Source organism: Drosophila innubila (assembly GCF_004354385.1).
Source record: "Drosophila innubila isolate TH190305 chromosome 2L unlocalized genomic scaffold, UK_Dinn_1.0 5_B_2L, whole genome shotgun sequence".
NCBI lineage: Eukaryota > Metazoa > Arthropoda > Insecta > Diptera > Drosophilidae > Drosophila > Drosophila innubila.
Window position 1 is genome coordinate 4,674,996 of NW_022995373.1, and position 22,838 is coordinate 4,697,833.

Below are 22,838 nucleotides of genomic sequence, written 5' to 3' on the forward strand. Positions count from 1 at the left end.
GTCACTAGACTTTTACCTCGTGTAGAGGTTTTTTTGTGGTTAATTTATTCCAAAGTGCTGTGTCAGTAGATTGTTTTAATAAATTTTAAGTTTCTTGACTAAATCTCTCTCTGAAACCTTTAAAGGCCAACAATTCCCAATTAAATATAAATATATTTATTCAAAAAGTTTATTATTTTCTTGATTTAATAAAATAATCAAAGCTGGTAATTTTATTTTAACTTGTTTATTACATTTAATCATGTGCGCATTGAGAATTGGCAATGTGCAGTTCAGCCGTGCACATACATATATAATAATATTAAAATATTTATAAAAATGCATAACATATTTGTACTTATATATTACAACAATTTCACATGCTTAGCTTAGTCTCCGAAAATTTTGTAGCTTTGTACTTCGAAATTATTTTATAAATTATTATACTTATTATTAATAAAGTTAATTCAATTCAAGAACAGTCGTTAAAGTCATCGAATAGCTTAGCTTTTGCTAAAACCATTCCACAATTTTCAGTGCGAAGACGGGCGATAGAAGCGCGACCTTGGTCCTCGAAAACAATGTTAGAAGCTGAATTTAATTTAAGAGCATAATTTCTGCACACAGATTTCGCAGAGCGCATTCGTGTTTCGATGTTATTGTTTTTGGTTGAATTCGCAATTTTGGATAGGGAATACGAAACCGTTTTAAGATGTTTTAATTCTGAATTATTTGATTCAAAATGAACTTTCATCTTTTGCACAGGAGTTTGGAAGCTATCCAAATCCCGAAAAAATGTTTCAGCCGGCAACCATTCAGATTCTGACTCTTGATGCTGAATCAATGTCTTCTGTGGAATATCACTATTAGAAATTTTAGCTTTCGGCAAATGCAAATTCACAGGAAACTCAGAAGGTGAGCTATAGCATGAATTATGTCTCATAATGCGTGTGGGCTCTTGTGTTTTACGCAACGTTTTTATTTTTCTTGGGGAACCAACAGTATTTTTATCGATACTTCTACGTTTTTTCAGGGATTGGGCTTTAATGAAAGCCTTCTCAGCTTCCTTTCCAGAGTTTTCATTAGATTGCTCAACACTTTTCACAATACTACATGTGCTTTGATGAACGTGCGTTTTAACTTTAGGCGAGGGGTTCTGCGTTTCAATTGACGCTACACGCTCCATAATAGCATCATATTCATTTTTGCATGTATTTGTAAAGCTAATAGGTTTAAGATCATCTGAATTGGAAACTTTTAATGTAAAAAAATCCGTTTGATCTTTAATTCCAATATCAGAAACTGAAATATTTAGATTATTTGATATGTTTTCTTTTTTATTATTTTTTGACCATCCAGCTGTAACCAGGCTCCATCTTCTATGTTCCATGTTACTTTTGGTAACAGAGGTTACATTGCTAGTCCCTTGATTTCCAGCCAAATTAGCGTGGGAATGCTTTTTTTCACTGCAACAGACCAAACATGGAAAAAAAAATACATCATTAATATGTCAAATATTTTCTAGTTTTCTTTGCAAATATTTATTGTAATATGAACACGAAACTTTTAATAAGATTTAAAAGCATTATAAAAATATCTCCATGCACATTAATTTGTTTTTTATTATACGCGCGCATGACTAATTCAGACTATGTAATATTTCCATTCCAAAGTTAAATCAAATCCTCACCAAATAAAAAAATTAACGTAATTGTTTTCAATTTAAAAAAATGTTCTTTGCAATATACCTCATTTTAACTACAAAGAACTATAAGAATCTCAATAAGTTAGGGGAAAAATAGAAAATGAGACGGAAGGTTATATTTGATTCCACAAAAACTGACTGCATTAATGATAAAATTACAATGTAAAAAGCAAAAGCAATTGCAAAAATTTCTGATATCCCACAAAAAAAAAAACCTCTAAAAGAGGTAAAAGTTTATTGACGAAAGCAATATTTAGCCCCAAAATTTCTGATATCCAATTTTGTGACGAACAAAATTAAGTTTAATATAAAAATTGTAAATAAAAATGTATAATAATAAAAACACAAAACACGAAAATTGGCATTCTGCACTGTGCACAAAAAGCGTGAGTGTTCTTTGTACATAGAAATTACTTTTTGCGCAGTGCCGTATGCCAACTTTCGTGTTTTTTATTTTAATGTACGGCTTAAAGCCCTAAAACACGCCTTTCCAATGATATATTAAATATATTTGTAGCTTTTACGAATATATATATATATATATGTAGCTTCTTTTATACTTTTCCCGCTAAACTAGCTTTTTTTCAAAAAGTCGTAGAACAAACATTTCTAAATTTTCGAAAAGCAATAAATCCCCATCATTACATCTAGCGCTTTGATGCAAACAGACAAACAAACAAACAAGCACACAAACAAACTTTTCATTTCATTTTGAGAAGTCCAGTAAAAATTTCAAATTTGATTATCTTTTGAACTAGTTGTCGGATTTGGGGGATCAAGGTATCAATCTACGCGTATTTTGGATAAGTATTTTTAATTTTACGAAAAGGTCCCAATGCCCCCATTAGCTGCAATCATTTAAATTTTTGCCCGCCCACTTACACCCCCTTATCTCATAAACCAGGTCGATAAGCAAAAGTTTTTTGGCAAAAATTTGTTAGTTAGGACTAAACCTCGGTATGTAACTCGATCTGATCAGATAGTCTTAGCATATTTTCCATATTAGCTGTATATATTGCTAGTCGCCTTTCGCACCCTTCGTGCTGCTTTCGCCACTAGCGCAGACTGCCGTCCGCAGTGATATTGTTGTGGACTTTGCAGAAATACAGAGTTTGATCAATAGCTACTAACCCCTCAAAAGAACAGAGTCTCTGGTAGAGTTGAACATTTTTCTAGTAGATGAACATTTTTAACATCTATTAGAAATCCGTACGACAGTAAGTATTTATAAAATTAAAATACAAGAAAAATAATGGATGAGGGTAATAGATGAGGGTATCATAGGGCCGAGCTCATCCAAAAATGCGTCTCCAAAAGATCTTATTTTCTAAAAAGGATCTTTTTTGTGTCCATAGGAAACTTAATTTAAAGATACGGAAGAATCATTTAACAATGGCGCTCATAGATGCAGGGATTTAACTTTTTCAAAACCTTATATCTGGCACATGGATATTTCCATGTTCCCGTTTCAGAGGATTCAAGAAACGACATGACTTTTATCATCCATAATGGCTTATAGGATTCGTCCTCGTTCAGTTTGGCATATCGAATGATCAGCAGTACCATGTCGATACAGCTTGTTCGGTTTTGAGAGAAGTAATCTAGATCGAAAATCGAGGAATTAAATCAAGCAGTAGATTAATTTAACCGTCTCGAGATAAAATAGAGGCATTATCAAATTTTCTGTTTCCTTAAAGTAAAAATGGACTTGCTAAAAAAAAAAAGGATAGCTTAAAAACGACAAAATTTTCCGTCCCAATGAACTGCTGTTTTTACCGGTCCTGTATTAAAGCTACTGGGATGGTCAAAATAATTTACACAAAACTAAACTTAAATTTACTCACTATTAAAACTTACTTCATAAACATTTTGGCATCAATGGAAACGTGTTTGAAATTCCGTTTGAATGATAAAAATTTTTCCTTATCCATTGAAAATTTTTAATTTATGTAAAAATCTACTTTTATGACATTTTTCATTTTTTTTTTCAAAAATTTCTTTGTTTTTATTTTTTATAATTCTTTGTATGATTTTTTTGGATGATCTCAGAAAAATTTTGGATGAAAAGGAGGAAAAGCGGCTAAAATAGTAATTTTTAGCAATTTGAAGTCACTATTTTTATTTTTAAAAAATTGTTAACAAAAATACGCGTTGATTGATACCTCAATCACCCAAACCCATTTGTTTGTTTTAGATTAAATTTGATTTAGATTTGATGATGAGTATTTACCTTTTTTTTTTGAAAATCTAAAAATTTTTGTTATACGACTTATAACAGTAGTTTTAGAACTATCAATTTTTTAACTAAGAAAATTATGATTTTTATTTTTAAGTTTTTTAAATTTAAAATTCGAGGACAACTCGAAAAAATGTCTGAGCTCCGGTTTTAACACCTTGTTGCATAGCTGCAATAATTGAGCGTCGTTTAAAATATGATTCATTCTATGGAGAAACGACGGTATAATATATTATATCTATGCTTGTTTTTCTTGATTTTGATGACTTCCTGAGCGGTATTGACTTTAGTAGAAGAGATATTTTAATCAATCTCACAGAATATCAATTTGTTGTTGTCTTACAAATTATGACCAAAATTGGTTCAAATTGGACCACCATATCATATAGCTTCCATAGGAGTGATCGGTCGAAAATCAATCTTTAGTATGAAAAGTTGTGGTATTTCTTGAGATATATCAACCAATCTCACAGGTTGTGTATCGGGTAATGTGTTATATAGCCCTAAAAATTTGGTTAAAATTGGTTTACTATTCAATAAAGCTGCCTTAGAAACGATCGGTAGAAAATCCGACTTTACTATGAAAAACTTTCTTATCTATATATATAAAGTTCTTTGTCCTCATTCATTGGGCATTGTACAGGCCAAACGCCTAAAGCTACAAGTTTGAAATTTTAACACAACACAGATATGACAAATTCATCGGCGTTTAAGGCGGGGTTTTTCAAAATTCGGCTAGAAAGTGCGTTAAGTTCGAGGTTAAAGTTCGCGTTTATTTGTTTTGTTGTTTTGTTTGTTATGCTGTTGTTATGTTATGTTATGTCAATGTTATTCTTCTCTGCTAATCTCGCACAAAATCTCAAAGGGCTGCAACAATAAATAGCGATACCCATCACTAATAGTTGAAAATGAATTTTGGCGGCGAGAGATCGGTGGGTGGTCTACTGCCCAATTTGCAGCTACAACGGCCACAGCAACAGGCATATCGTTGTGGCCAACAAAAACAGCAGCAAGGCAGCCAGCAACAAAAACAACAACAGCAAAAGAAACAGAAACAAATGCAGATGAAGAAGCAACCAAATAACTCAAATATTATGAACACCTTTTTTGTTTTTTAAGTTATCTCAACTCACAGATATGAGTTCAGGACTCAAATTTTTCTACCAAATCTAGATTTTTTTTCCGACAAATCTGTCGATACTACCAAGGTCCAATTGCAGGGGCAGCTGACAGCGTGAATATAATTATTCTATTCTTTTTATTTGGATTTACATAACGATATTTGACAATTTGCTCAAAATCATGTTACAATATAATATACATAGATGCCATAGGAAAAATCGGGTTCACAACAAAGCTGCAAGCCGCCAAAATTTTGGTTAAGATTCGGTTCGAATACAGCAAGACTTGGGTTCGCTTTGCAAACCGGTTTATGTACCTCCTAAACCCAATTAAGTGCATAAAAATATTTATTTTTTTTGTATATAATTATTCTTAATTTTTAAATCGAAGTAAATTTAAAAATAAATATATTATTTTATAATAGTCCAAATTAGTTTTAAGATGACTCATTATTTTATTACTTTTGTGTTATAATATAATTTAAGTGAAATTGGGTTGATTTGGCACGATTAAATTCACTTCACTGCTCGATAAGCAGGTGCTGAATACTGATCTTCATCAGAAGTAAAGAAGAAAAAAACCTGTCGAATAAACCCAATTTCAGAAATAACGAAATTCGCGAGCGAAGCGAATCACAATCACAAATTGTGCATTCTATGTTATCCTCTACATCTTCACTGTATCATATAGCTGCCATAGGACCGGTCGGTCTAAAATCAAGTTTTAGCATGAACAAATTTTATGGTTTTTTATATATCTTAACTAAACTGATAGAATATGCGTTTAAGCTGGTGTTATGCATCCTGGCCGAAGTTGATTCAAATCGGTCCACTATATCATATAGCTGTCATAGGACCGATCAGTAGAATATCATGGTTTGGTACGAAAACTTTTGTTTTTTTTTAAGATATCTCAATCAATCTAATAAATTGTGTATCTAAAATTGCCCTTTACATGCTAACCATATTTGGTTGAAATCGGTTCACTATATAATATAGCTGCCATAGGAACGGTCGATAAGCAATCTTAAGTATGAAAAACTTTTTTAGTATTTAAGCTATCTGTACCAAACTCACAAATTATGTCCAAATTTGGTTGGAATTGGATCACATAACATATAGCTGTCATGGGACCGATCTATCGAAAATCAACCTTTACTTCAAATTTGCTTGTTTGTTTATGTGCTACTTATTTCGCCGTCTCTCCATAGATTTTAATGAACCATTTCTAAAACGACGTTCAATTAATGCAGCTATGCAACAAGACATTTAAACCGCAATTCAGAAATTTTTTCGAGTTTTCCTCGAGTTTTAGAGTATATAAAAATAAAAAATATCTTTAAAAACATTTTGTTAATTCAAAAATTAATAGCTCTTAAACTAATGGCTTAAATCTTAAACTGTGTATGAATGAATTACAGATATATTCATTAGCTTTCAGGACAAGTAAAGTTTTTGAAAATCGGTTTTGGCATTCTCGAGTAATGATGACAAAAGTGGGCGCACCTCTAAAAAAACGGCAAGAAAAAAAGACAAATTTTAAAAAATTAAAAAAAAAAAAACTCTGCCATAAAAAAAATCCAGTGTTTTTGTCGTTTGGTTTAATTCAGAAGAAAAAAGTCAAAATTTATACTTTGTCTTCAGTGGTGCGATACACAAGTCGGGACAAGAGAATCCACTATAAGATAAGGCCTTTTTTGTATGTATGTAACACGGAGAAGGAGTAATCTCCGACCCTATAAATTATATATATATTCTTGATCCGCTTCAACAGCCCAGTCGATATAGCCATGTGTGTCTGTCCGTATAAACAAAAAGAGCTCAGAGACTGTAAGAGAAAGAGCAACCAAATTTGGCAAGCAGATTTCTATAGACCCCACGCAAATCAATGTTGTTTCAAAAATTAGCCACGCCCCCTTCCGCCACCGCAAATCGCGAAAAACCACCGCACCCACACTTTTTAAGATAATACGTTTTTTGTGGTAATTAACGTTATCTATTAGTATTATCTATTATCTCACTGAATCGCATCAATATCGGACAAGTAGAAGGACAGTTATGGCGATTTAATGCTTTCAAAGTAATACACGTAATGTCTTTAAAGTACTTTGGTATATATTGTAATATGTAACTGGTATCCTATGGTCGGGATCTCGAATATAGCCTTTCCGACTAGTTAGTCTTGTACTTACTTTTTTCTGGCACGGAAGGCGTTAAATGGTTCTGTAAATTTCTGCGTCTTCACAATTATTCCAGATCGAGTATTTGTTTCCTTGCAAGTTTTTTTTTGCAACTCTGGATTACATAAGTGGTTTGAATTGTCAAATAGTTTTGCAGGACAATCGAGATTTTCTGAACTGCTCATTGTGAGTCCAACCTTTGTTTTCAAGGCACTGAAAAGATCTAAATATATGCAACAGTTAGTTAGTATTGCGCTTAGACTACATTAAGTAAATACTTACGACTACGTCGATTCTTGTTTTTAGCAATAGAGCTGCATTCACTTCGAACCTTTCTTGTGTGTACAGTGCCTGCTAACGAATCCGTTGTTACGTTACCAAGTTTCTCTCGAATACACGCAGGTATCGTCCCAATCATGCTGGCATTCTCGATAAGGAGTTCGACTATTTTGATGTGATTCTTAAACCGAACACTATTTATATCTCGGTATGGCATAACACTTGGTGCAATCACTATTGCCAAGTTCTCCGCACTCATTTTATTACTGCTGACATGCCTGGTGACGGTGTGTAGGAATTGCATGAAGTATGCCAGAGTTTGAGCAGTCAACGAAGGTATCAACAAACACGTCAATTGTATAGATCGATTCCGATTCGATTCAGTAGTATGTAGGCATCTTACGAGAGTGTCGTGCAAGTACGAAGGAATAAGCGGTTCAGGTAGCTCTCGGAAGAAATAGCTTACAATATTTGCGATATCTATTACGCGATGCGACTTTCCCAGAGGTTGACCCGCCTCGAGACATTTCTGCAAAAAGTATTAATTATTATTGTACAATTGATAAATCTGAAAGGTTTTTTATTTGGCTTACACGAATTTCCCGCTGTTTTGCCGCAGAGCCCGCTTTGCGAAATATACCTTCTGTTTCACAATGTTCCAATATATAACTACAAGCCTCGACTATAAACTGAGGTACCTGAACCACAGTGCCATTCTCGAGAAAAGCATCTGCCAATTTTAAGTATTGCAACGCTTGGCGGAACAACGGCTGACCCACTGAAATCTGAATGTTGTGCATTAGTTGTGCATTAACGTTTTTTGGGTTTTCGGCCAACTTACCTTGATTACTTTAGGTTTCTTGTCTTTGTGTTTTATACCCATTTCTTTTAAATCATTTAAAACTAAATCCGATAGCAAATTTGATATAGACATTGTTATAACTTCTATTACCAAACTATCAACAAACTACTTTTAAAACGCCGAGCCAATAACGTAAGAACCATTTAAATTTATCGATAAGTATTTTTACTCAGCACAAAAATCACTTTTTATCAATAGCATTAACAACAATCTTGGGCCATGGAAATGGAACAATAGATACTTATGTGCGTTTTTAAATTAAATACTGTGATATAACTTTAACTAAACGTTATACAAAGCTAAACAAGGTAAGGGTAGGTACTCACTAAATTTTGTGGGGAGCGAAAAAATAAAGTGATATACTTGGACGCCTAGCCTCGCAAACTAGTGTGACCAACGCAACACCAACACCAGTCCCATTGGGGCATCAGCTGTGGTTTGTTTACATTTTAAAATGCGCCAAACTTGAAAAATAAATACAAAGAATAGTTTTCAAGATATGGAGAAGGGATTGTTGGCATATTGCCCTAAGCTGCGAGAAAAAGAGAAGGAGGAACTCAGGCTACGCGCATTTTGTGTCAATCTATAAAAATTGCATCGAAATGCTTTTTTCATCCAAGTCATATGGAATGGTGTACTTCTCCACTTCTTTTATCCACTTTATCTTATCGTCTGAGTCCAAGCGTCTTCTTTTCATTTTAAGTTTTGCCATTTTAAATTCAATGTATTATCTCTTGTGTGCACAACAAACAGCTGACATTTCTCTAATGGCTGTCCTTATATTGAACAAAACATATAAATGGTCAGTCGACTGAGAAATATCAGCTGTTGCCTATAGTGTTGACAAGCGCCGCACCTTATCTGGCAAATCATGCCTTTTGTGAGTACCGCACCAAGGGAACAGAAGTAAGATAATTTATCTTGCGTCCCGCCACTTTTTTTTTATATGGAGTTTGGCTTAGCGAACGGAATTTTTTCGATTTGAGATCTACCTTAAGGCATTAAAAATAATATCATGAGATGAAGTTTTGTATTTTGTTACAATCGTATTCGGAAAAAAATCTTAAGTGTGTAAGTCAATTTCATTTTCTCACGATTATAACAAAGCTACAAAAAAAAAAAACCCAAAATAGAGGACGATTTATGATGAATTTGGAGAAAATTAGGTTTGGGTCTCAACTAGTTTATTTTTAAGCTGGGTATGGACATAAGATAAAAGCTGTGCGCTAAATGTCAAATCCATATAAAATTTTATCTGGCTAATTTAGCAACTGTTTTTTTTATATGGATTTGACATTTAGCGCACAGCTTTTATCTTATGTCCATACCCAGCTTTAAACTGAATTTTAAAATTGCAGAGCAAAATTAAGTTTTCATTGTCGCTTGGTGAAACTTGTCACTATTACGGGCCGTTTACCAACACTACATGATAATTCTCTTAATTCAAGATAAGTCACCCTCTATTTAGTTTTTTTTTTTCGATATGCCCGTGATAAAAGACTTTTACGCAAAGTACTCTGGACAGTAAAATTTAGCAGTGGTTTAGCTGACCAGTCCTCAGAACGAAAAGACAGAGTTGCCAGGTCAATTGGTTTCTCGGTTTCCAGCACTGATTGTGAAACAGCTCATTTTCACTCGGCTGCCCGTATGACATTAAAATTTTCAATCTTCTTACACCCTATGACAAAAATTGTCTCCATTTTTTTTGAAAAGAAAACATAGAATTTTTGAATTGTTTAACAAGGACAAAATTTTATAAACAAAATAGAAAAATCTACACAATATTTTTATTGTCTTAGTTCCTTGAATTACTATACACAGAATATCCAAAATTTCCATTCCATTCCCTATGCCTCCTCAATTTATTCTAATCAGCTGTGCGTTATCAAAATTTAATTGCCAACACTGGCTTTCTGTCCTGAGTACTCAGCTTCACGAAAAACATTTTTGAGTCATGCGAAGTACACAAGAGCGTAGGCACACCTATGGGTTATCAACGATGGGTTATCTTCATTATTGGTATATTTCGTACAAAAAAATTTGCTTAAAATGTATTTAATGCTGTTTTAAAAAATGTAATAAATATAAATTTAAATAAATTTAAAACACAATTTAGTTTAATTTTATAATGTTGACATTTAAAAGCGCAACCATTGTTCATTTCTAGGGCCTAGACCTAAAACATACCTGTATAAAACTGGTCAATTTGTAGGGAGTGAAAAAACTTATTTTATTTTAAAAGCTATATTTTGATTTTAAGCCGATGGAATATTGGGCAAGACTTCTTAGAATTGGTCGTAGATTACAATTTTAACAACCTATACTACTCTACTGTATAATGGAATGTGTGTTCTAGAAATTTTTAAAATCAACCCATTAGTTGGTGTTTTAAAAACTATGCATTTTTGCCGATTTTTCGATTTATGTGGCATTAACTCTATTGTTAGCTAGAGACTTGAAATTTTGTATTTACGTTAGTTAGAATAAGAAAGAATTTTAATTTTTTTTTAATTTAACCATGCCCTCACATTTTTTTCCCATCATACTGGAAAATCAGTTTTATTTGGGATAATTGCACATTTGCAACATGTGTATTTTTAAGAAAAAGGGCACCAACCGTCAATAATTGTGAATAGCATATTATTCTAGATGTTTTTGTTAATAATTTTTTAGCTCAACTTTTACTATATCTTTTTCTGTATAAATGTAATACACCACAGAACATAAACATAGCTATGAGTATTGAACTAAAATACACATCGACAATACGTTCTAACTATTTAACTCTATTTAAAAATATACATAATAACAAACAACCATATGGGAGCCTGCAATAAGCAGCGACGTCACAGCAGAGAGCGGCGATGTTGACAGCGATGTGACGAAGTGAGAGACGCAAAGTTTGTTGAAATTAAGCATGCGAGCAAGACAGAAGAGTCATGGTGGCCGATTGAATAATATAATAAAAGAGTTTGATTTTGATTAAAAAGAACTTGTTTTTTTTGTGGGTTCACGGGTCGTTACATTGGCGACGAGGTAAATAAAACTCTCGTTCTGAAATGCAAACAACATCACATATGTGTGCAAAAAAAAAAAAGAAAAGAAAAGAGAAATAAATATATATATATATATATATATATATATATGTATGTTCTTTAAATTTCAATGAGCTGGAATACGAAAAATAAAGTTAATCATAAAAGAGAATAAAAACTGTTCTTGTGCATGCGTTGGCGTAGGAGGCTTAGCTCTCATTTGCAAAGTATTCCGCGCAAGACGAAATAACGGAGCATAGCGTAAAGAGAAGAAAAGGGTTGAGTTTAACAAGCCCATGGCGATAACGTACACATGTATGTGAGCCGAAGAGAGTGGCTGCGTGCTTGATATACAAGCCAAGAAATTAAGAGAGATATTATTGCATATATAAAAAGGCTGAGTGAAAGAGATAAATCTTTGCAAGCCAAATATACAAATCATATACATAAATACGTATAGAGGAAATGCTGTGCGAAAGAGTTTCGTCTTGCGCAAGCCAGATAAGAAATCGATCGTATATAAAATACAAGTCGAGAGGATGCGTAGTAACAAGCCAATATTTAAACTTAAATAAATTATATTTTCAGATCTGTTTCAGAATGACTGAAAACCATCTAAAAGCATTCTTATGCGACACGATTAAAAAGTCGGTACTCCGCAATGAGTGGGAAAATGGTTTAGAGCATTTACCATATCAATGGAGTCTAAGCAAATCGAGTCACCGAAAATCAAGAAGACGAAACTACTTCACATAGGTGGAGTGCAATTACAAACTGTCGCGTTCTCGTTACTAGGTGCACTGGTAGATTATGACGAAGAGAAGAAGAATGAGGTTTTCGCTGTCTTGGTTGAGAAGCTAAATGCATACTTTTCACCTAAGCAAAACTCTACGTTTGAGCGACATCTATTTCGAAATTTGGCTCCACTAGAGAATGAAAACTTCGCGAAGTTTACTTTACGTTTGCGACAGCAAATATGTAAATGTTCGTTTGGCGAATCAAAAGCAGAAATTGAGGAAATTTGTCTTAAGGACGAAATAATTGATTCATGGGCACCACTGGAACTGAGGAAGAAGCTCCTGGGTAGAGAACACTCCCTAGACTAGGTTATCGAAACGTGTCAAGAGGAGGAGCAGATAAATAAACAATATGAAGCCATGCTGACGAAGCCCAATGAGGTAATCAACAAAATCACAGCTCGGCAAACAAAGCCGGAACTGGAATGTTCGAGGTGTGGACGAATGGGTCATGCCAATAACGATTTCTCTTGCCCTGCGCGAGTGGCCAAATGCAATAAATGCTCGAAATTGGGGTATTTAATACGAAAATGCAGAACAAAGCAACATTCCCAACATCTCAAGAGACGGAAAAATGATGTTCGATCCGTGGAAGATGCACTGATACGCTTCTGAAAAGTTATCTGAAGTAACTTGCGTTTTTGAAGCACCGATATCAGCTGTACCAAGTGTAGAGGTGATTGCAACATTTTTTGTCATAAAAAATCGACGACAGTCATTACTGGGACGAGACTGCCATTAAGCTAAATGTTCTTCGTCTGGGCCTAAATGTCAATCTGGTTGAAGTGACCGCACCATTCCCTAAATGGAAAGGGATAAAAATATAACTACGCATTGATCCTCAAGTCAAGCCAGTTCAGCAGCCAGTGCGCAGGATCCCTATTCGTCGAGAAAATTATCCCCTACCAACTCTTGAATCTTTTATGACCAAATTAAAAGACGCACATCTGGAATGCAAAGTTACTCAAATTTCTCGGTCACATTCTTTCATAAAATAAAAATGACGAGATCAAATCATTTCGAGATCCAATTAATAAGGAAGAAACACGGAGCTTTCTCGGTCTGGTAACGTACGTGGGTAAATTTATCCCTGATCTAGCAGAGTACACGGAACCTCTAAGACAGTTACTGAAGAAGGATATTAAATTCAGCTGGAGCGAACCAGAGAGAGACGCTTTTCGATACTTAAAGAACCGACTGGCGAAGGTGTCAAATCTCGCATACTTCAACCCCAGAAATCGAACTCGTCTCATAGCAAACGCCAGTCCTGTAGCACTTGAAGCAGTACTGTTGCAATTCTCGGTTAACAGCGATCCTTTAATCATTTCATTTGCCAGCAGAGCTTTATCGGATGTTGAAAAACGTTATTCTCAAACGGAGAAAGAAAGCCTAGCTCTAGTCTGGGGAGTTGAAAGATTTTACAATTACCTGGCTGGACAACGGTTCGAACTCGTGAGAGACCACAAACCATTGGAGACTATTTTTAAACCGACATCAAAACCGCCAGCTTGCAAAGAGAGATGGTTACTACGTCTACAGTCCTATAATTTCAAAGTCATTTACGAGGCAGGAAAAAAAAAATCTCTGACGCATTATCTCGACTGTGACGCTATCATCATTTGACACTTGTGACAGAGAAACCGAATACAGCATCCTGCACATAATGGACAATAATATTCCTAAATCGATGACCATTTCGAAAATTGCTAAGGAGTCTGTAAAAGACGAAGAAATCATCGCTGCGATGGTCTGCCTGGAGCACGACGTTTGGAAAATGGATTCCCCAAAACAACTTTACCCATTTCGATGAGTTGTCGACAATAGGACCTCTACTCTTGCTGGTAACCATATTGTTATCCCAACATCGCATCGGAAGCGGGTTCCTGAACTGGCTCATGAAGAGCACCCTGGAGAGTCAGCCATGAAAAGGCATTTGAGATCCAAGGCTTGGTGGCCCATGATTGACCGCGACGCCATTTCCAACTGGTCCAAGGATTTAGGTAGCTTCAGATCTACTGGGTCCTCTACCAAAAACGAGTACATCTTAGTCTTCATCGATTATTACTCCCGCTACATGGAGTTTAAATTCTTACGCACCATTTCGTCAACTTGTCTCATTGAAGTAATGAAAGAAATATTTTGCAGACTAGGGTATCCAAAATATTTATGAACCGACAATGGGCGGCAATACATTAGTCCAGAGTTTGCGGAATACTGCAAAATTTGTGGAATAGAACAGGTCAAGACCCCACCCTGTTGGCCCCAGGCTAATGGCGAAGTGGAAAATATGAACGAATCTTTGGTTAAGCAACTAAAAGTAGCGTACTCAAACTCGAAAAATTAAAAGAGATTCAGAAATTTGTGCTCATGCATAACGTGACCCCACATGGCACTACAGGAGTAGCCCTAACTCAACTTATGTTTAATAGGGTTATTCGTGATAAAGTTCCATGTATAAATGATATTGATGAACAGTTTACGGACTCTGCTAAAAGGGACAGAGATAGTGTGCTAAAACGGAAAGGAACGGAAGAGGCAGAATTGAGATAAATGTAGGGGATAAGTATAGTTGAAAAATTTAGTTTTTCCAAACAAATTAACTTTAAACTTTGACGAAACTGCGTATAAAGTTGTTGAAAGAAAAAATAATATAATAAAGATTATGGCAAAAGGCAGGACACTCATGAGGAATATATCTCACGTCAAGAAGATATCAAGCGAGCCAGAGGCCTACACAACCCTTGAAGCTGAAACTAAAAAATAAAAGAGGGATGTGGGAGCCTGCAATGAGCAGCGACGTCACTGCAAAGAGCGCCGATGCTGACAGCGATGGGACGAAGTGAGAGACGCGAAGTTAGTTGGAATTAAGCAAGCGAGCAAGACAGAAGTGTCATGGTGGCCGATTGAATAATATAATAAAAGAGGTTGATTTTGATTAAAAAGAACTTGTCTATTTTGTGGGTTCACGGGCCGTTACAAATCACAGAAGCAGTTTTTGTAATCCGGGGAATCTTGCTAGATCTACTTAGGTCTACTTAGGTTTTTTATAAATGGTGCCCACAAAAACACAAAATTCAACACGAAACAAAAGTATATAAAGTCAAAGCACTTTGAACTATATTATATTTACATACCTTGATCTATATTCTGCATATTAATTATAATTTATATTTTTATTTAAAATTTTTATATTGAACTGAATTTTGTTCGTCACAAAATTGGATATCAGAAATTTTGGGGCTAGAAATTGCTTTCGTCACTAGACTTTTACCTCGTGTAGAGGTTTTTTTTTGTGGGATATCAGAAATTTTTGCAATTGCTTTTGCTTTTGACATTGTAACTTTATCATTAATGCAGGCAAATAGTAAAATATATCAATTTTGTTGTTGAACGTATTTCATATTTAAAAAATTTTTTTTTCTTTAATTATAAAGAAAAACTAACGGGCTCCGCCCCCTGCTCGCTTTGCTCACGTTGCTACAGCCGAGCATACTCTACTGTCGGGGGTCTCCAGCAGGGGGCGGAGCCCGTTAGTTTTTCTTACTATGAAAAGAAAAAGTTTTTCATACTAAGACTTTAATTTCGCCCAATCGGTCATATGACAGCTATATGATACAGTTGTTCGATAAGAAAGAACTTTGGTCAGGATATATAAGTCTAACTTAAATGCATACTTTATTAGTTTGGTTACGATATCTCGTAAAACAAAAATTTTTTCATACTAAGACTTAATATTGGACCGATCGCTCCTATGACAGCTATGTGATATAGTGGTCCGATTTGAACCAACTTTAGTCAGGATATATAAAGCCAAGTTGTTCGCATATTGTATTAGTTTGGTTAAGATTTCTCATAAAACAAAAAAGTTTTTCACAGTAGAACTTGATTTTCGCCCGATTGGTCCTATAACAGCTAAATGATATAGTGGTCCGATAAGAACTAACTTTGGTTAGGATTTTTAAAACTAACTTAAATGCATATGCTATTAATTTGGTAAAAATATCTCACTAAACAAAAAAGTTTTTCATACTAAAACCTAATTTTGACCCGATCGGTTCTATGACAGCTATGTGATATAGTAGTCCGACTTGAACCAACTTTGGTCAGGATATATGAAACCAAGTTAAATACATATTGTATTAGTTTGGTTGAGATATCTCGTATAACCAAAAAGTTTTTCGTACTAAAACGTGACTTTCGACCGATAGAAAAATGTATTTATTCAATCTTTCAAGCCCCTCAGCCAAAATTCATGTTTCATATACCAAAAAACCTAAAATTGTACGTATTACAACATATAATTATTACAATTTAACAGAAATCATTAGAGCCGTTTTGTCAGAAATCGCCAAAATGTAAGCTTAAAAACCTGTAAAATGTTACCTGAGTACTTTAGAAAAAAAGTTTACGTACGCATAAAAGCCCTCAAACACACCTTTCCAATGATATATAGAACATATCTGTAGCTTCTGTTGAGGTTTCAATTTTACCTGGATTTCGCGTTTTCCCGCTAAACTAGCGGTTTTTTCAAAAAGTCGTAGAACAATCATTTCTAGACTTTCGAAAAGGAATAAATCTCCATCATTACATCTTAGCTTTTTTTAGCGCTTTGATACAAATAGACAAACAGACAAACAAACAAACTGACTTTTTATTTCATTTTGAGATGACCGCTAAAAATTTAAAATTTAGTTGTCCTTTGAACCAGTTGTCGGATTTGGGTCATCGAGGTATTAATCGACGCGAATTTTTGATAAGAATTTTTAAAAAATAAAAAATTTCACCAAAAAGCCCAACGGCTCCATAAGCTGCGATCATATAAATTTTTCCCCTCCCACTTACACCCCCGCATCACATGACCCAGGTGAATTAGAAAAAGTTTTAGTATGCCATTTTGTAAGTTAGGACTAAACCTTTCGATCGGTATATAACTTGATTTGATCGGACAGTCGTAGCAAATTTTCCAACTTAGCTGTATATATTGTTAGTCGCCTTTCGCAGCCTTCGTGATGCTTTTGTCACTAACGCGAACTGCCGTCCGCAGTGATGAAAAGTCAGCTTATTTGTTTGTTTGTTTGTATCAAATCGCTAAAAAAAAAAAAAAGCTTAGTTTGGATGATGGGGATTTATTCCTCTTCGAAAATCTAGAAATGTTTGTTCTACGACTTTATGAAATACAGATAGATTTGCGGGAAAGCGCTAGATCCCGCTAAAATTAAATCCTTAACAGTTTCCAAACCATATAAGCTATATATATATATCGTTGGAAAGCTAAGATTTGGGGCTTTTAGGCGTACCCTTGAACTTTTTTCTATAGTGCTCAGGTAAAATTTTACAGGTGAAAAAATTATTTTTGTCTCACATTTTGGCGATTTTATAAAAAATTATATTAAACATCCTAATTTGTAATATATACTCAATAAAATTCCGCGTTCTTTGATATGTCACACATATCAGCAAAAATTGAAACAAAAATTAAAATACAAATTTAAAATAGTAATTTAAAATACAAATTTAAAATACAAATTAAAAAAAAAAACGAAAATTGGCATTCGGCACTGCGCAAAAAGTAATTTTTATGTTCATGTGCACAGTGCAGAGTTCTAATTTTTTTTTTTTTTAAATTTATATTTTTATTTACAATTTGTATATTTAACTTTATTTTGTTCTTCAAAAAATTGAATATCAGAAATTTTGGGGTTGGAATATGCTTTCGTCACTAGACTTTTACTTCGTGTAGATGTTTTTTTTGTGTGATTCAAATATTTGCTTAGTTTTCAATCAAAATTATGCCATACACAGCTCAAAACGAAAAGCTAACTTTAAAAAGCTGCCAAAACCAGGGAATATACAAAAATATTTTCATGTTAGGTAGACATTTATTTATAGGAAATGGTAAAGAAAATTTTGGTAAAAGTCTATTAGCCTGGGCCAATTCAAAGAAAACTAGGGGCTCCGCCCCCGTAAGACCCCGATCTTACTGTGAAAAAAGCAAGGACTGCATAAAATTCAAAAATATTTAGGCTCTCGACGCCCTTGCAGAGCGCTTTATTACATTTTCGACAACTTGCTCCAATTTGGTAAGGATGTATAAGACCAGCTTCAAGGCATATACTGTCAGTTTGGTTACGATTTTCGCCCGATCGGTCCTATGACCGATCCAATATGGACCAACTTCGGTCAGTTGTTGGTTGAGATACCTCATAAAACCAAATGCCAATCGGTCATATTACAGCTATATATGGAAGGATGTATAAGTCTTAATTAAATGCATATACTGTTAGATTGGTTACGATATCTCATTAAACAAAAAAGTTTTTCATACTAAGACTTGAGATTCACCCGATTGGTCATATGACAGCTATATGATATAGTGGTCCGATTCAAAAAATAAACAAGCTCTGATCTGCCTGCAATATATTGTTCCAATAATTTGGGTATACATTTTTTTTTTTTGTTCCTATAATTTGGGTATAAACAAAAACAAAAACCCCAAATAGGGGGCAATTTATCATGCATTTTGAGGAAAAAATTTGTTTGGGGACTCAACTGTTTTTTTTTCCAATATTGCCTATTTTTGGATAAACGTAGCTGCCCCTACATCTAAGATCCCTATTTTAAATGTTGTTGCTCCTCGTAAGCAAGTATTTGTGTCAAGGTTATCCTCGGACACTACTTGTTAATCTGCATACATTTCCAGCAAAGTCTCTCCTAATGTCTCAATCACTAAATTTATTTTCTATTGCCCGTGATATAGCATCTTTTAAAATAATTGTCCCTCACGACTCATTTACTCTCATTTGTGATCCAAAATTTTGGCCACCACATATGATTGTTTATGAGTTTAAGCCCAAAAGACGTAGTGAATGGTTGCCTGTTTCTCTTACAGCCGGCAGTTCCAACGAGCCCGCTAGTACGGCTTTAAAAAACTAGACATGCGGCCCGATTTTGCCTGTATTCATTATCAAAATGTTAGAGGCCTCCTTACTAAGCTCAAAAATCGATATTTGAGTAGTATGTCCTTTGATTCTGATATATTTGCTTTGTCAGAAACTTGGTTAAGTCCTACAGTATTTGATTCTGAAGTTATGTCAAATAATTATCTTTTATATAGAAGTGATCGAACGACTCGAAGTGGTGGCGTACTTATTGCCACTAAATCGGCTCTCAGTCAGAATGCATTACTGATATTGAACTTGTTGCTGTAAAAGTAACTTTTTCACTCGATCAATTTGTATCACCTGCTCTTATATCCACTTTGCAGCACTTTGCAGCACTTTTCCTGTATTGAAGCAATTAATCTTCAAGTGCTGGGTGATTTTAATTTGCCTAAAATTTCTTGGTAATTTTTCATAAGCACAACTTACCTTGTTCCCTTAAGCCAAGATAATTTATAAGATAACTTGCTTGATCTCTCATTGTTTCAAATTAATTCAATAAGAAATCATAATGATCGAATTCTTGATCTAGTTTTTATTAATGACTTCGCAAATATTGCCGTCTCTAGGGCATCACCGTTAAGTATCTCTGAAGATTTACATCATCCTACTATAGAAATTTTAATCTCAATCTCTATAAGTCCACCTCTTTTATGTCAGCAATCACCTCGTCGTTGTTTTCGCAAGGGAAATTATTCATTGCTTAATGAACTTATCCTTGCTACCGACTGGTGCTTTTTAGAAAAAGCTACTGACATCGATATTGCCCTTAGTTCTTTCTATGAGACCCTAAATGCACTCTTAGATGTGGGTTTTCCAAACTGTGTTCCAACGTCTGGTTCTATAAAGCCTCCTTGGTTTACACCTAGACTTTCTTAATAAAAGAATATTAAATCTAAATATTTTAAAAATATAAGAAGTCTGGTTTAAATCTTAACTGGTCTAAGTACATAGTAGCCAAGTCGGACTTCGCCAATTTAAACTCTCTATGCTATGAGAACTATCTAACTCGATGCAAAAGACAGTTTTCTCGTGACCCTAAACAATTTTACAAATTTGTTTACTTGAAGCGTAAGTCCAGTTTACCTTCCTCTTTTTTTCATGGGATAGATAATGACAGCAACGACTCTGAAGCCGCTGAACTATTTGCTAACTTTTTTCAATTCACCTACTCTCCAATATTATATTTTTCAATCAAAAATTATGTTTGCTCCCTTAATTTCTTATAACACTATTATCTCTTCTATTAGCTCTTTAAAATCTTCTTTCATTCCTGGGCCTGACAACATTCCTAGTTGTCTCCTTAAGGAATGCTGCTCTTCTTTAGCTGCTCCGTTGCATAAGCTTTTAAATCTATCCCTTGAATCTTCAATCTTTCCATATCTTTGGAAAAAATTGAATTTACCTCACTGGTAAATGATGCATTTTTAAAGAAAAAGCAAACGAATGTCATATACACTGACTTCAGTAAAGCCTTTGACTCTGTGAACCATGACCTCTTACTTTACAAACTTAATTGCATAGGTTTCCCTCTCGCCTTTTTACGTTGGGTTTCCACCTACTTAAAAGGTAGGACCCAAAAAGTGCTTCTTAGGTCAACAATTTCGAGTTCGGTTCACGTTACTTCTGGTGAACCTCAAGGTAGTCACTTGTGGCCTTTATTTCTTACTCTGTTCATTAACGATCTACCGACCATTCTGTCCCATTCATATGTTTTAATATATGCGGATGATGTAAAGCTTATATTTTCATACACTGACCCTTCTTTATAATCGTCTACAAGACGATTTAAACGCTATGCAACTATGGCGCTCGGCCAATAAGTTGTCTTGGAGTTTTATTTGATTGCCAAATTATGCTTCAATTTACACATCTCCACTATAGTTAATGAGGAGTACTTGGTTTCATTAAACATTGGTCGAAAGAATTTAATGATACTTTCGCCACTAAACTCCTTCACGTCTCTTTAGTTCGTCCCATCCTGGAATACTGTTCATGTATTTGGATCCCGCAGTATCAAATAAACCAGAATAGAATTGAATCAGTTCAAGAGCAATTCTTGCTATTCGCCTTACGTAGTTTAAGCTGGGATTCCAACCTTCGTTTACCACCGTACTCCCATAGGCTTCGTCTTCTCAATCTTTCGTCTTTAATTAATCGTAGGAAAACTCTTGGTGTTGTTTTTTTTCACAAATTGATTATTGGCGAGATCGATTCTAGTTCCCTTCTGGCCCACTTCACAATTTCAGTCCCCCGCTGCTCTACTAGGAGTTACAAGCCTTTATTTTTATCTACATGCACAGCTGATTACGCTTCACACGATTCGTTTCGTGTTTTATGCACTACCTATAATAGCCTCTATAACGTTTTCTCCTCGCCCCTCTCCCTTCCCTAAAATCCCCACTTTTCCATTACCTTTCGTTAAATCTCTGACCATACTAATACTAATAAATTGTTTTATTACATTATACTAGTTTAACATTCATACAATTACTAATAACAACACTAATCTTTATTGATCTGATTGGGTTTTTCTGGGTTCTCCCCAATCCTTGCAACAAATGTTGGCTCATTTATAATTTTTGCATACCCCAGATCTAATTCTAATTTAAATTTTTTCTTTACAGCTCATAATTTATATTTAATTTTATTTTTAATCTTTAACTTAATTTCTATACTTGGATTTTTTTATTTCTTGCCGACTGCTTTTAGTCGTGCATAAATAAGTAAATAAATAAATAGACTTTTACCAAAATTTTAAAATATCAAATAATAAATGCAATGCTTTGAAATAACAAAATTATATTGAAGATTAAATAAAATGAAAATTTTTTTCAATTAAGGGCCTCCTCTATAAAAATCCGGACACAAAGTTAGCTGGTTTTTTAAAACAATTTAAGTTTTTTTTCCAAATTTGAGTATGCACGATTGTTATCGATGATTATGCCGTGCTTTATGCAAAGTTTCGATAAAATCGTTGCAACTCTGGCAGAATGGTTAACCATGGAAAAGGAGCAACGTGATAAAATTGTGAACAATTTCTTAGAACATCCCGATTGGTCACTTTCAAAGATCGGAAAAACTTTGAAAATCGCCAAGTCAACCGTGTGTGATGTTATAAAACGTTTTAAGGAGACTCACACTACAAATAGAGCCAAACACCAAACTTTAAAACGTGGTTGTAGAAACCGTTATCTAAGAGCAAAGGTAATAAGATCATTGCGAGCAAATCCTGAATTAAGTGACGGTGATAGAGCAAAAAGACTAAAAACAAGCGCTTCCACTATTCGACGAATACGACTTTCCGAAGGTATAAAGGCCTACGTATGTAAAAAATCCTAACAGGTCGGATAAACAAAATTTAAACGCAAAAACACGTGCTCGTTTGCTCTACGACCAAGTTCTCACCAAATTTCAAGGGTGCATAATAATGGATGATGAAACGTACATCAAAATGAATTTTAAGCAGCTTGCAGGCCGAAAATTTTACTATGCCTATTAACGTGGATGTGTTGCCACAAAATTTAAAAATATACCGATGGACAAATTTGGAAGGAAAGCTATAATATGGCAAGCTATCTGTAGCTGCGGTCTGAAGTCGCGCGCTTTTGTAACAACATCATCAAGGACGTCAGAAGTGTACGTGAAGGAGTGCATGCAAAAATGCCTTTTGCCATTTATACATATGCACCGATCACCAGTAAAG

At 34.5% G+C, this 22,838-nt stretch overlaps 1 protein-coding gene across 1 annotated transcript; it reads right to left on the reverse strand.

Annotated features, from left to right (window-relative positions):
- Positions 1-210: 210 nt before the first annotated feature.
- On the reverse strand, positions 211-8,485 carry LOC117782555. The gene is made up of 5 exons (XM_034619578.1): positions 8,342-8,485; positions 8,094-8,285; positions 7,504-8,029; positions 7,234-7,444; positions 211-1,445 (listed from the first exon to the last, which is right to left on the reverse strand). Exons 1-5 carry the CDS (start codon positions 8,432-8,434, stop codon positions 452-454), a joined length of 2,016 nt encoding a protein of 671 aa, XP_034475469.1. The 5' UTR covers positions 8,435-8,485; the 3' UTR covers positions 211-451.
- Positions 8,486-22,838: the final 14,353 nt, after the last annotated feature.